The following is a 15,009-nucleotide window of genomic DNA, read 5'->3' on the forward strand; positions in this document are numbered from 1 at the left end:
TTAGCGTTTCCATAGAAATAAGAGATGATAGTGAAACTTAAAGGTATTATAATCCAAAAAGTTGGTAAAAATACATTAATGAGGTTTGTCTGCAATAATTGGTGATTTCTTTTCACTGAGCTCAGTGTCTTGATGTATTAAATATATATATATTATAATTCTTTCTTTTTTTTCAAAATGCTGTTAATCATAGGTGGCCACAGTATCGGAAAAATCTCGCATCATGGAACTAGAAAGAGATCTAGCATTGCGTGTGAAGGAAGTAGCTGAGCTTCGAGGGAGATTAGAGTCTAGTAAACACATTGATGATGTGGACACTTCTCTTTCATTGTTACAAGAAATAAGTTCCTTGCAGGAAAAAATGGCAGAAGTTAGTAAGGAACATCAGAATGAGATGAATTCAATGAAAGAGAAGTTTGGAATTAGTGAAGAAGCTCTACAGAAGGAGATCAAATCACTTTCAGCTTCAAATGAGAGAATGGCAAAAGAAAATGAGTCCTTGAAAACCAAGCTTGATCATGCCAACAAGGAAAATTCAGATGTAATAGAGCTATGGAAATCAAAGCTGGAGTCTGCGATTGCCTCGCATCAGCAAGCAATGGAAGAACTAAAAGTTTCTTTCAGCAAAGGTGTAGGGGCTCAGACTGCAGAATTTGCAGAGTTAAAGACTCAGATTGAGAAAATTAAATTAGACTATGAAAATGAAATGTCCAATTTAAAACTGAAGCAGGAAAATGAAAAATCTTATCATTTAAAGGAGATTGAAGCACTGAAAGCCAAGCTGTTAGCAGTCACAGAGGAGAAAGAGCAAAACCTGGAAAACCTGAAGACCAAACTGGAAACTGTGGAAGAGCAACATCTAGTAGAAATGGAAGACACTTTAAACAAATTACAGGAAGCTGAAATAAAGGTAAAGGAGCTAGAGGTACTGCAAGCCAAGTGCAATGAACAAACCAAGGTTATTGATAGTCTTACATCACAGATCAAAGCTGCTGAAGAAAAGCTTTTGGACCTTGCTGCACTTGAAAAAGCCAGTTCTGAAGGTAAATTGGAAATCCAGAAACTTAGCAAGCAGCTTGAGGCAGCTGAGAAACAGATACAGCATTTAGAGACTGAAAAGGTTGATGGAAGTAGCAAGGTTTGTATCAACATCCATTTTTTCGTTTTACTTTGTTTTTATTTTACATTTGCACTGTTTTACTCTACTATAGCAAACTCATCACAGAGAAAATATGTAGTTTTATTAGATGTGTATCTTAGTACCATCTGAGAAGGTTTAGAGAAAGTGTTAAGTGGRTCAGACCTCCATAAAGCTAGTGTTCTTGCACAGTCCACACCACTTGGCACCAAAAAAAAATTTTTGTTTCTGTACTTTTTTTTTTCTTTCTTTAACTGCAGGCTTATGTGTGCCTGTGCTGAAAGCTTTTTTTATTGGTGTAGTGGGGTGAAAAATCCAGACATTTTAATACACAATTTTTTAACTTTTGGTGGTAGAGATACGCAGATAAAGTGACATAKGGATCAATAGGGAGATTCTTCCTCTGATGATAGTCTTAGCTAGAGAAGTGATGTACTGATAAAATCAGTACCTTCACTTCCTGTCCTCTTAGCAAACAGGGTGGTGAACGAGGCAAGGGAATACTTCAAAGAAAAAGAACCTGATGGAACTTTCTTAAAGATGTCTGGGTACAGTGGTGAAGCCATGGAACCTTTTCACAGCATTTTTGAAATGCTAACTGCAATGTAATGTATCTTACCATGCTTTTTCTTGTTTTCAGATGATATGTCTCTTTGAATTGAATAGTATGGCATTCAGCACCCAGAAGTTGTTCTACCACTGCAGCTAGAAATAAAAGTGCTAAGACTTCATTTTTGCACCTTCCCCCCTCCCACTCCCAACTTCTGTGCATGACCTGACAAGCTAGATCTCTAATTGTAAAACTAGTGGGAAAGTAACTGGAAATAGCTTTCTTAAACTGTTCACAGATGGTGCCAAAATACTAGATTTCCCTGGATCTTTGGCTCAATTTTTAGAGGTTGCAATGGATTTGTGCACCACCTCTGAGTGTGGTACAGAGAAAAAATACATCCCCTGTGGATGTGTGGTCAGAATAGCCAGCTGAAGCATAAATGCTAAATATATCAATTAAAACTAAGTATTTCCACTATAATTCCAAAATAATAATTAAAATTTTGTTATTTCAAACATATCCCAGAAGGAATTAATACTGTGATGTAGTAACCAATGGAGATCAACTTCATTCAATTGACACCTCATGTTTTTTTCTTCAGTTTTTTGTTGTTTTTATTTTTCATCTTACTGTAGTTTTAACATTGTAGTTATTTCCTTCAGATTCAACTTTTAATTTCCCTATTTTTTCATTCATGTTTATAATTTTATTTTACTCCATTTAATCATCTTTGTTAGGTTAGTAATCTGGCCAAAGAACTGCAGGGCAAAGATCAAAAGCTTCTAGACCTTGAGAAAAACTTGAGTGCAGTAAATCAAGTTAAAGATTCTTTGGAAAAGGAGCTTCACATTTTGGTGAGTAATGCTTAAAAATTTTTGACTTTATCCTTTGGATTTTCCTTTTTATGGTAAGAGTATAATTGAAATCTGAGGACCAGTTCTGACTTCTAAACTGAACAAAGCCTTTCGAAAGTACTTCTATTCAAGAAAGGAATTCAAAGTCTCACTACTAATAGGATCCAGTCACAGAATGAGAAGAGCATTGCACTTACCTTCTCAGTTATCAGGTGTGTTGCCCAAATAGAACTAATCTATTATGGATTTCAGATAAAACATTAAACCAGATCAAAAGCAGCATGCAGTCTAAAATTAGACTACTTGTGAAAGAACATGTGGCCCTTTAGGATTATATGTGTTACATGAATTAAGGCTTGCTGTAGACATGAGTTGCAAATTGGTTTTGAAGACAGACATTTTCACCTGATTTCTCCCTTTGCAAATTTAATTGTTTATAATTGTAGTTGGGTAGAGTTATTCTGCAAAACTACACCAGAGTTAGAATCAAAGACATACTACTTAAGTTTTAGTGTCCTTGTCGTAACGTCTTTTCCATGGCCATAGTAACTACTTGAAGTTGATTGAAGAGTCTCACTTATCTTCCTCAATATCCTACCTTTTCTTCACAGTCTAGCGTCTCTTCCTGCTGGTAGAGCTGGAAAACACTGGTATGAGGTTGATCACAGGGCTGCAGATGTCCACTACAGCCTTTGAGCAGCATGGATAGCTTCTTAAATTGAGAGGCCCAGAAACCATGTCTTCCACACTGGACTGTGGCTGCAATTGTGTTGCTATGCTAGCTGATGGAGAAGTTATTTTGAAAGTTGAGAGACTTGCTTCCAAACAAGACGAGAAAATTTTAAAAGCTTGCTTTCTGTTGCTGAATGTATCAATGCTAAACTATAATTCGAAACCTTCAAATCCATTTATGATAGGAGTGAAGATTGATCTATTTGGTACATGAAGAGTACTTAATATAAATTCAGTAGTTCAATTATACTGTCATTACCAAGCCTTACCTTAGGTTTTTATCCATTTTCAGAAAGAGAAGTTTGCTAATGCAGCTGATGAAGCAGAAAATGTTCAGAAAACTATGCAAGGTATGTCTCCTGCTAAAGTAAACAAAGACCTAAAAAAGTGCAGAAAAGAAATACTGCAAAATATTTTTTTTCACGTGCTTTCAGATTTACACATGGCAAAACAGCAGTATTTGTTTCAGCAATTAGAAATAGGATTACTTGCAACCTCTCTTCCTGATAGTAATATGCCTTGCCAAAGAATGGTTTGAATCTATGTAATTACTAACTTTGTCTTCAAAATTTTACTTTATAGAAACAATTAAAAAACTAAGCCAAAAAGAAGAGCAGTTTGCACTCATGTCTTCAGAACTGGAACAGCTGAAGTCTAATTTGACAGGTAAGGAAGTATAAAATGGAATATTTTGAAATATGCATCAGCTTTGTGCTTTCACATGGCCGCCTACTCAGCTCACCATGTCGAAGTATGTAATGCTTTCACAAATGCATACGTTTTACTTTAAAGCCTTGTTTGTAGGCAGAAAGTGACTCTTGTGGCACCATGTACAGTGACACGGCAAGATGACCATGATGTTAAGGAAACAGTGCAGTAAGGCGGTTTATTTCCTGACTACATGTTTTCTGGATAAATAGTTAAATTCTTGCTTTAATATTGCAACAAAATCATGCTGTGATAATGGCCCAGTGCTAGGAAAAGGCTTGGGACTGGTTTGAAACATTTAGAGTTTAAGATGGTTTAATTCACAGAAGTGTTGTACATAAATAGTGTTTGATTTTGAAGGACAGTTAAAGGATTCTAAACTAATTGGGTTGTCAACTTCTTCCTATCTCATAGGAGGGAGGCTTGCTTTATCACAGTAGTCACTGGTCAATTTAAGACCAATTTGGAAAGAAATTAAGAATGATTATGCACCCTGTAAGCAGGCTTCTCAAGGTATAATTAAGACTCCAGGAGTCATCCCAAGGAATGTTCTTGCCCTTGGTGACTGTGCCTGCCTTGAATGTGTATGAAGATGATTTTCACTCTAATTTCACTTGACTTACATTGTCTGTTTTTCACTGCTCTGCTAAATAATTGTTCTGTTGTTCTGCCTGCAAAACGCATGTGCCTCTCACTGCATTGCTCGATTACGTGACGTGACATTACTTGCTTGATTGCTCTGACATGGGTAGAACTCATACCAGCTTCTCATGGTCTACGATCTAAAGCTAAGTGAATCATTTCTGAAAGACAGGATTCTTGACTGGTTGCTTTTCTAGTGTTTCCTAAAGGTTCTTCACCTTTCCTACAGCTCACAGTACAAAGTCCAAAACTGTGATTTTCAATTTTAGAGACTGAATTTGCAAGGCTTTTAGCATCAAGATTACATTCTTTATGATCCTTTATGGTCATCTAGATATTTTGTGCATGCCGTTTTTCTTAAATTTACTACTAACATTTGTCTTACTCAGTTATGGAGAAGAAATTGAAAGAGAGAGAAGAAAGAGAACAACAACTGATTGAAGCTAAAGTCAAACTTGAAAATGATATTGCAGAGATCATGAAGTCTTCAGGAGATAGCTCTACCCAGCTTACAAAAATGAATGATGAGCTACGCTTAAAAGAAAGGTATGCCACTATTGTCAGAACACTTTAACATTTTTTACTCCTGTACTCCCTTGTTCTCGTTTTATCTTTTTGTAAATAGCAGAACAAGATGCTCCTGAGTGTTACATGGATATGACAAGGGAACTTCCATCAAACTAAATTCATTAAAATAGTCTCCTCAAAGTGATTTGAAGAGAGACTCGCTTTTAGAATTCTAAAATTCTTATGTAATGCTTTTATTTTATTTTACTGTCCAGAGTAAATGAAAATTTTAGTAATCTGGACTGCTTCATGATTTTGCTTCCTAAGTATTTGACCATCTTAATTTGGATATGGAAAAGTCTTGGTTCTCTTCCTTGACTTGCAAGGAGAATTTGTTTTGTTTGAAATAAAAACTATCTGTAGAATAGTTCTTTAGCTTTACAAAAACCTGGACTGTGGAGACAGGGTAACTGTAGCAGCACTGTTCTTCTTTCACTTTTTAGGCAGCTGGAACAGATACAGCTTGAGCTTACAAAAGCAAATGAAAAGACTGTTGAGCTTCAGGAAAATGTGGAGCAGACAAAACAGAGAGCTGAAGAGAGTCAGCAAAAAACTCTCAAGATTCATCAAGCAGAAGTGAAAAAAATGCAGGATCAACTAATGGACTTGGTAAGCAGAACTTCAAAATAGCTATGTGAAGAATATTGTAATGCTACATCTCTAACTGTATTCCAATTGTTTTATGTTCTGTCAGGAGAAGCAAATTGAGACTAGCCAAAATCAGTATAAGGATCTTCAGGCAAAGTATGAAAAAGAAACTTCTGAGATGATCACTAAACATGAGGCAGATATCAAAGGACTTGAGAAGAATTTGTTGGATGCAGAAGAGACACTGAAAATTGCACAACAGAAAAATAATGAATTGGAAACACAGGCTGAGGAGCTGAAGAAACAAGCAGAACAGGCCAAAGTATGTATATTTTGTTACTCTGCAAATAATTTGAAGTTTAATTCTTTCTGTTTCAGTGAATCACTCTTTTTTGCCTGACTTCGTCCTTTTATAGTAAGTTCTTTGCAGAGTTTCTTTTGTGAACTTTTCCAGGGTAGATTAACAGTGATTGGGAAAGTCAAACATATACCACTAGCTGGTTCTGCCTTCTCCATATTGCGCTAAAGTATTCATGAAATACGGTTTTTTTTGAAGTTAACACTTTATGTTCAGAGGTACCTGATTCAGTACAATCGGTGGGAGCTGTATTTCATTCTTGATGTTTAAATGCAGGAATTATGAATAAAGTATGTAAAGAAATATTCATTTAGAGCTGTTACACACCTGAAAATTTGCTCTTTAATAAGATCCCATATTATGTGCAACTACTCTGTATGTAGCTTGACTTGAATTTTTCATTTTTTTTCCCTGTTTCTTTAACTTTGCTGCTTGCTTTCATCCTTCGTTAGTTATTTGCTATAATTTATCTTTATATGCTTTAGCAAAATCTTTAGTGTATAAATTGACACACAGGTTAATTTTAAATACGTTTCTGATATGTTTTGAATTGAACATTTTATGACTATGTCTTGGACAGACTCTTGGGGAGAACTAGCTATACAGGGTGACTCTGAGAACTGGAAGTCAGTATCTTATTAACTCCCTGCTATTAATTCACTCAGATTCTGATGAAATCATTTTTTGGCTCTTCTTTCTGAATGACTTTGAGAAGTTCATTGATAGTAGTTTTATAAACAAGCTGAAGTCTTGTATAGAGGAGCATCAAGGGTGATCTTTTTTCATTTAAACCCTGAAAAGTTTTCTTGCAGATGATTGGTGTTTTGTAATGAAATCTTACTGGTGGCAATCAGCAGGTTAGATTGCAAAGGGACTGTGTGTCAGCATATACACTTTTTTTTAAAAAAAGAAAACTTAAGATTTAATAGCTCTGTTTGCCCTTAATTCACATTTCTCATTTGTCTGCTTGACTTCATTTTTGTTTTCCCTTCTCCCCAACTTTTTCTGTAGTCCTTAACCTCTGTGTTAGCATCAGCCAGAAAAGAAATTGAACTAATGTCAGACAAGATGAGGGGTTTGATATCAGAAAGAGAGACTCTGGCACAGGAGGGGAATTCTTTAAAATTAGAGAAAGATTCATTGTTATCAAAACTTTTAGAGTTGGAATCCAGGATTATGTTTTTGCAACAAGATCAAGAAAAGCTTTGGACAATAAATGAAGAACTTAATTCAGAAAATAAGAAAATATTAAAGGAAAAGGAAGAAGCTGAGGCTAAAAGCCAGCAGAAAAGCACAGAAAAGATGGCACTAATTTCCGAGAAAGGCAAATTACTCTCTGAAATAGAGGCAGCACAAAAACATCTTCTGAAGATAACTCGAGAAAATGATGTTCTCCGGTCTGCAGAGTCAACCTTGCTCCAACAGTTGGAAGAACTTCAGGCCAGCAAAGATGCCTTGGATATGGCATGCCAGAAGCAGACCAGGGAACAGAAAGAACTGGAGGATTATCAGAAGAAACTTTTAGCAGAGAATGATGCACTTGTTAAAGACAAAGATAATGTCATTCAGAAGCTGAAAAGTTCTTACGAGGACCTGGCCAGAGATCAAAGAGAGCTGCTGCAAGAGTTGTCAGTTCTGAATACAGAGAGAGATTCAGCACTAGGTAAATATTTGGATCTTGAAACTATACATATAGCCTTAAAAAATGAAACAGACCATCTGTTGCAAACAAGCCAGAGTCTGCAGTCTGAGAAGGAAGAGCTCCTTAAAGGCAAAGAAGAGCTGCAGGTGAGCTTAGCCTCTACTGTTAGTGAAAACCAGGCTTTAAATGTGAGAATAGAAGAGCTGCAAACAGAACTAGAGGCTGAACATAAAGAACTTAAAAAGGTGCTAAAAGATAATATGGAGTTGAAGGCTTCCCTTGATAGCCTCTCTCAGCTTCTTGAGGAAATTAAGGCCTCAAGGGAGGAGTCTGACTCTGAACGTATTCAGTTACTTGAAGAGAAGGAGGCTCTTTCTTCATCAGAACGAAGGCTTTTGGCTGGAAGGGAGGAACTTTTAAATGAAAATAAGGCAATTACTGAAAAACTTGCTAAGGCCATAGCAGATGCTGCGCTTACTGAGAGAGTCCTTACTGAGAAAATCAATGAACTGAGCTTAGAAAAGGAATCTGTTTTTTGTAAGTCATTGCAATTTGAAAAACAGAATGAAACTCTTTTGCAAGAGAAGAACGAATTGGAGAGCAAATACTTGGCACTTCTTGATGCAAGTGAGTCTTCTGCAAATGCAATTTCTGATATGAAGAGAAAACACGAGCTGGATGTCTCAGCCAGGAGAGTTCTGGTCCAAGAGAATACCAAGCTCCAAGACTCCATTGAAGCCCTCAAGGAAGAACTAGACAGGAAGACACTAGAAAATCAAGAGCTAATAGCTTGTAAATGTGACCTTTCAGATCTCTTGAAAGAGACTCAGGATACCAAAAGAACATTAGAAAATGAACTGTCTGCCATATCACACGCCAAGCAAGTTCTGTCATCTTCATTCAAGACCTGTTCCTCTGATAGGGAAATGCTGAGTAGAGAGAGGACTGAACTGCAAGAAAAGTGTCAGAAGTTAAATGGAGAGGTTGAGATTATGAAAGAAAACTTAGCTATAGAAAAGGAAGCTAGGAAGCTGGACAAGGAATCCTTTTTGTTGGAACGTATGGAACTTCAAAACACCACCAGCTTCTTAGAGAAGGAAATAGAAGAGCTGAAAGAGAAAAATAAAGAATTACTGACTGAGAAAGAACTTTTGGTTCAGGAGAAAGAAAAATCCAAATCTAAACTGGAGGAAATAATCAAAGAAAAGGAAATTCTCAGTGCAGAGACTAAGCAACTTGCTTCCAATATTGAACAACTGAAGACTGACTTTGCTTCTTTGTCTAAATCAAAAGCAGAGCTCCAGGACTTGCACAGCTGTCTCTCCAAGATCCTGGAAGACCTTAGAGACAGCCACGAGGTGACAGAGAAGGAGAGGATAAAGTTGCTCCAGGAAAATGAGAGCCTGCTTGCTGAACAGAAGTGTCTGCTCGCCATTAAAGAAGAAATACTAAAAGAGAAGGAGAAATTCTCCAAGGACTATTATAAACTGCATGAAGAAGTAGCACTTTTAGCACAAACTAATAGTGACCTCTCAGGCAAACTACTGGCCTTTCAGGACAAAAACCAGATGCTGCTGGAGGAGATGAACAGTATGACTTTGAAACTAAAAGAAATTGAGACTCTTCAGGCCCAAACAGTAACGCAAAAATCTGAGGTATTGAAACACATTGTTAAACAATCAAGTATGGTTATACTAACACTGAGCACTAACTCAATGGTTTCCTGTCTGCACCCCATTGCACAATCAGCACTTCATCTCAGGGTAAACAGACTGGAATTATCTTCCATCTCAGTATATGACCTTGTTTATTTCAAATTGTAGAAGAGTCTGAAAGATCCTTTAACAGCTAAGGTATTCTTTTAAATAGTGTCGAAATATATGAGCCTATGTTGTCGCTGAATGTTGCAAGAAAACAAAGTAAACTGTGAATAAAAGGAAGTTTTCTGACTCTTGTAGGAGGAACTGAGGAGCAGCTTCTGAAGAAGTACTTTGTGGCTTAATAGCTAGTGTAGGAATAGATATGGCTTTAGATTAGACCTTTGTGCAATTTTATGTTAAATTGGAAGAAGAAAGACTATAAATCTGAGCTAAATTTGAGCTACTCAAAAAATATGAAGCAATGTATTGCTCCTGTAAATGCAATTGGCTAAAAAGTGTTGCAAGAGAACCATTAAAAATTATAAGACTTTCAGACTGCTTAAGACTGGCATCTCTGGTGTTCTTTTTATTCACAGAAGTGTTCTGTATTCACCACCAACAAATTCTGAAATGGAATTTTGAATTTTGTTTTGTGTAGCTTGAAACTTGTGAAATCAGACTATAAATTGGATTTTAGATACTCTRTAGAAATGCATTTTGCCTTCCTAGATATTTTAATATGCTGAAAATATTTTGTTTCATGAGGGTAAATTGTAATGAAAAGGACTGCAATAATGTGACATTTGGCTTTACTTTCTACTTAAATTTTTTTTCAAATAATTTTCAACAGCATTTTATAATTCCACATTTTCTGAAAATACAGTGCAGTCTGTTGGAAGTGAATATCTATTGAACTACTACTATTGTAAGATATTTTGAAATCTAAGAGTAATCACAGTGTTTATAATTAGAAATCCAGGAACTAAAAAAGAAGTGGGCTTCTCAGTCGTGACGGGAGCATGGGGTTATGACTGCATTTTTGCATGGAATTAGACCTTCTAATGTCCACTTATTTTGTACTTTATGCAGCTTCAGAATGCAAGTATTCTCAATTCTATTTGTGAAAATAAAGTTCTTGTTTAAATGGAAAACAGATAGCAAACAGTGGAATTCTGCATAAAGTATTGTGGTTAGTCTTTTTCTTTTGGAGGAGCTGTTCGTAATACTTCTTTTTTCCGCTTATATTTAGGCTTCTAAAATGGCAGAAGATGCTTTTCAGATGGTGGAGCAGGTGACCAAAGAGAAGGATGCCCTTCACAAAGAAAAGACTGAAACTTTGGCCTCTTTGGAAAGCTCTAGGCAGACAAATGAGAAGCTGCAGAATGAAGTAATCACATATTTAAATGTTTTTATATTACAAGTTTTACCTACCTTCTAAACAACTTTGATCTTTCCTACAATGTCTTTGCAAGCTATGTGAAATCTGTATTATAGACTTCGGTTGTTTTCTGGTATGAAACAATGCAACAAAGTTCTTACAGCAAAGTTCTCATAGCAAGAAATAGTACAGTAACAGCTCATTAGTTTAAGTAAATCTTGGCAAATTTGGCAAGATGAGTCTGGGTTGTACATGCAAACAGGCAAGAGCATGACAATTTGTCAGGTAATATGGGATCTTCTGTGTGTCTTTGTTTATTCCTGTAGAATTTAATCATATTGAGCTACACACACTTTGACTTGTATAAAAATGAAATTGAAGTTGTACGTGAGATGGGATTTTTTTTTTTTGAGGGTGCATGACTTAAGGAAAAACTAAATTGCAAATTTAGCTCTTCACTAGGCAATCCAGAACTCTTTGAAAGACCGACAGCAGCATAGGAACAAGTATTGTATTAAAGGGAATGGAAGAAAGTAAACCACTGGGATTAGGCAAGGGTGGACTCTGTCAGTTTTCCACAACAAAACTCAGTCTGACTGGCTTGTGAAATCCTACTAGATGAGTGTATATTTGTGGAAGATCTGTGTACTTTATATAGTTATATGAACAGTGAGCTTTTGTAGTTCCCGTGCAGTTTCAAATATTCTACAGTATATAAAGTCATGTCCTTTAAATTCTGATGCAGTAAGTATCTTAGATTTAATAGGAGTTCTTTGTGTTCCAGTAGTTTGTGCAGATCCCAGATTTAGGAGCCATAGATTCAAATTCTGTCTTCATCATTTTTTTGTATATTTTTGGCTAAGTTGCTAATGTGTGACCACCCTGTGCTTCAATTCCCTGGTTGTAAAGATGGTGTACAACTTACACTCCAATAAAAAGTGCTGCAGAATTCTAAGTAATAATACCCCTACTCCACAAAAGTTATCACTCTAGTTCTAGCCTATAATGATTTCCTTACTGTGTATCTCATAACCTTGACACGTGTAGTGTTTTAATTTCTCTTTTGAAATTCATTTTTTCACTCTTTTCTATTGATCAGAATTGTGCTTTGACGAGGTAAGAGTTCCTCTGAGCTGGGTACTACACAAATGCAAACATGGGCATGATTATCCCCAAACGTACATTAACTCTGCCTCAGGGACCAATTCTTTGGTCCATCCCCTGCCACCACTTTATGATACTTCAGGACTTGAGGGTAAAAAGTGTCCATGCTGGTCTCTTTCCCACTCCTTTGGCCTAGAGTATGTGGTCTAACATTTCACTGGTAGCTTTTCTGCAGATCCTCAGCACTCTGTGACCTCTTTCTGATGGCTCTTTAATCTTTTGCAGCCCCTGTTGTAATGGGTAGTGAACAGCTGGGCTAGCATAAATGCCACAGTTTGTGCTGAAACACTAGTGATTTCCAAGGAGAGCTGATGGTTCGAGAATTAAAAGTGATGACGTTAATAATAGTATCAGTCCACTTTCTGGATTAAAAAAAAAAAAACAAAAAACCAAAAACCAAAAAACAAGGTCCTGTAAATGAGAATAGCTAAAGATAATCTGTTATGTAAGATAATGTGTCACTGAATGTGAGCAAATGAGATTCACAAGCTCACAGTACACGTTAGATGCAAGCACAGTAGACAGAAATTATACAACAATTTGTCCCATGCAACAAGATGTCCCCAAGGAATGGTTTTCCTGTTGTTACAAGCGCAACATTCGGGCTGTTTCTCAGAAGTTCAGGTATAGTAAGGCAGAGCTTTTCATCAGTTATCTTAGAAGAATAAAGATCAGGGAATAGCTGGTCTCTGGTCCTAGCAAGAAGTATTAAATTATTTTTTTAAAAAGAAAAGAAAAAAAGCATAGAGTTGCATAGCTCGATGGACTTTTAATTCTTTGTGCTGCTGGACTTTAAAACAGAAAGGCTGATTACATTCTTATGTAACTAATTTTACTTTATTATGATTATTTTAGTTCTGTAAGTGATTTTTGTGGCAGGTTTTATGGCATTTCTTTTTAGATGCATGTTTCTCATTACAAACAGCTGTTTATTTTAAGTGGTAAAGCTGTTTATTTTAAGTGGTAAAGATGAAAAAGTTCAACAGCACCATTCAGCCCTACATTTTTCTGAATACCTTTCTCAAGTGCTTCACCTGAGAATTATACAGTTTCATTACTGTAACAAGTTATTTTCTTCCCTCTTTAAGTTGGACATGCTTAAACAGAACAACTTGAAAAATGAAGAGGAACTTACTAAATCAAAAGAACTTCTAAATCTAGAGAACAAGAAAATGGAAGAATTTAGAAAAGAATTGTAAGTATTTCAATGTTTAAACTGTTAAACCCTTGCCTTGTAGTTATATTTACCTTTCATTTAAAGAAAGTTTTTCAGTACTTCTTCAGTATCCTTATAAAGAAATATTAGGTCAAAATTAAATACCAGTTTGACCTGCATAAAATTTTAAATCAGAACATTGCTCCTGAATTGCTGGAGGTTATCAAAGCAAATGCTTCACTTCAGTGATCATTGTTTGAAGTAATTTATTTGTATGGAAGAAGTATATAGTTCTGCCACCTGAGGGCATCAGCTTATTTTAGAAGCTTGTAATAAAGAATCGCAGTTTGGATTTAATTACAAGCACACTTAAGGCGTTGAGTGGTTTTGTTTATATAAAAATATAGTTCTACTTTTATTTTTCATTGATTGCTTTATCCAGTTTATTCCAACTGCCATGCTGTGCATATATCGTCTAAGTGGTACCATACAAACTCTGTATAGCATGTAAAACTACAGTTAATTGCTTATCAGTAAAGCTGTGTCCATCTCAAAACAATAAATCCTTTTCAAAGGTGTTAATATTGCAAAATATCACTAAAGGTCTACTAAAATCTGAAATATATTTTGCAGACATTATCTGACCATATTTCATCATGTGACCGTAATTGATTATGTGCCTTTGAGAGGGAATCTGTAATTAGAAAGATGCTAAGAAAGGATGTGAGGCAGGTTATTCTGTAGTCTGGGCTTGCAGAGTTAGTGGTGTTAATGGAGTCATTTGTTCTCACAGGAAATGAATACAGTAGGTTTTAAAAATACATTAAAAAGGTGGGGCGAAGCAGCAGCTGAATTTCATGACCTGACTTAAAATCTTAGATTTGTGTTTCTGTTGCTGTTTTCTGCAAATCTAGAAGTTAGCTGTTTTGAATTAAGGATTTTTTTAAAATTTATTTTAACTTTTGCTTTTCATTGTAGATGTTCTTTATAGTGTCAAGCCCCCTTGCTGCAATTCAACCTTTGCAGTTTATTCTTTAAATAAATAATGAGCACTTAACTGATAGCATACAGTCTGAAATTGAGATTTGCAGCATGAGCAAACTGCCACAAAATAAATTATTGTACGTTGCCGCTTTCATAGCCGTAATGTCTGCATGCACGTTCTTACTCAGTGGTATCATGTGATAAATATATGTTAGTTTTAGATAACTTCTTTCATTTGAGAAACTACCTTGTATATACTACAAACCAGTAACGTGTAACACTGTATAAAACTAACAGCGAAGCATCTAATGGGAATTCATTGTTACCCTGTGGAATCTTATTGTATCAAAGCTTTTGGTGTATCACCCTGAATAAAAATCCAGCATGATTGTATCTGCCCTGCAGTAGTAGCTGCATATCCCCCAGCTTTCAGAGATACAATACATTAAATAACAAGGCTCTGTTTCCATTGCATTCTGAAAAGAATTTGGTGACTAATGGAAGCGAGAGCTGGAATCTGGAATTTGAACTGAAAACTAAAGAGTGGCTTTGACTATCTATCTATCTATATTTTTTAATTATTTCTTTTTACTTCCATAAATGATTTTGTTGATAGTTTTTACCATCAGTCTGAGATGAAGAGATGAAGGCAGGCCACAAAGGAAAGGAAAACACAGAACTAATGCTATGTTTCTGTAGAAACTCGCAGCTTTTTCTGCTTGCTAAAAAAAAAAAAAAATAAAAAAAAAAAGAATGTCTATGTGGAGAGAAGCCTTCTTTAAAAACAACAGAATTTAATTCCATGAGCAGTTACTACCTGCCTCAATGCTTGTGGGAAATGCCAATGCAAAATAATTATTTCCAGACTGTTTGCTCTAATGCTAGGACAGCAGGGGTTAGCAGGC

At 35.9% G+C, this 15,009-nt stretch overlaps 1 protein-coding gene across 7 annotated transcripts in view; it reads left to right on the forward strand.

The window, feature by feature from the left end:
- CLIP1 (CAP-Gly domain containing linker protein 1) overlaps nucleotides 1–15,009 on the forward strand; it is an 80,685-nt gene that overhangs the window by 48,193 nt on the left and 17,483 nt on the right. For 5 of the 7 annotated variants that reach the window (XM_085311639.1, XM_085311641.1, XM_085311642.1 and 2 more), the window contains 10 exons: nucleotides 194–1,138; nucleotides 2,429–2,545; nucleotides 3,570–3,627; nucleotides 3,860–3,943; nucleotides 5,017–5,173; nucleotides 5,638–5,803; nucleotides 5,889–6,104; nucleotides 7,152–9,437; nucleotides 10,672–10,809; nucleotides 13,053–13,159. In XM_085311639.1, coding sequence (XP_085167765.1) covers nucleotides 194–1,138; nucleotides 2,429–2,545; nucleotides 3,570–3,627; nucleotides 3,860–3,943; nucleotides 5,017–5,173; nucleotides 5,638–5,803; nucleotides 5,889–6,104; nucleotides 7,152–9,437; nucleotides 10,672–10,809; nucleotides 13,053–13,159 — 4,274 coding nt within the window. The remainder of the gene's footprint in view (nucleotides 1–193; nucleotides 1,139–2,428; nucleotides 2,546–3,569; nucleotides 3,628–3,859; nucleotides 3,944–5,016; nucleotides 5,174–5,637; nucleotides 5,804–5,888; nucleotides 6,105–7,151; nucleotides 9,438–10,671; nucleotides 10,810–13,052; nucleotides 13,160–15,009) is intronic. The other 2 variants (XM_085311644.1, XM_085311645.1) reach the window with 1 other exon arrangement.

This window comes from Rhea americana, unplaced genomic scaffold (assembly GCF_003343005.1).
Source record: "Rhea americana isolate MKP2758 unplaced genomic scaffold, rheAme1 scaffold_346, whole genome shotgun sequence".
NCBI lineage: Eukaryota > Metazoa > Chordata > Aves > Rheiformes > Rheidae > Rhea > Rhea americana.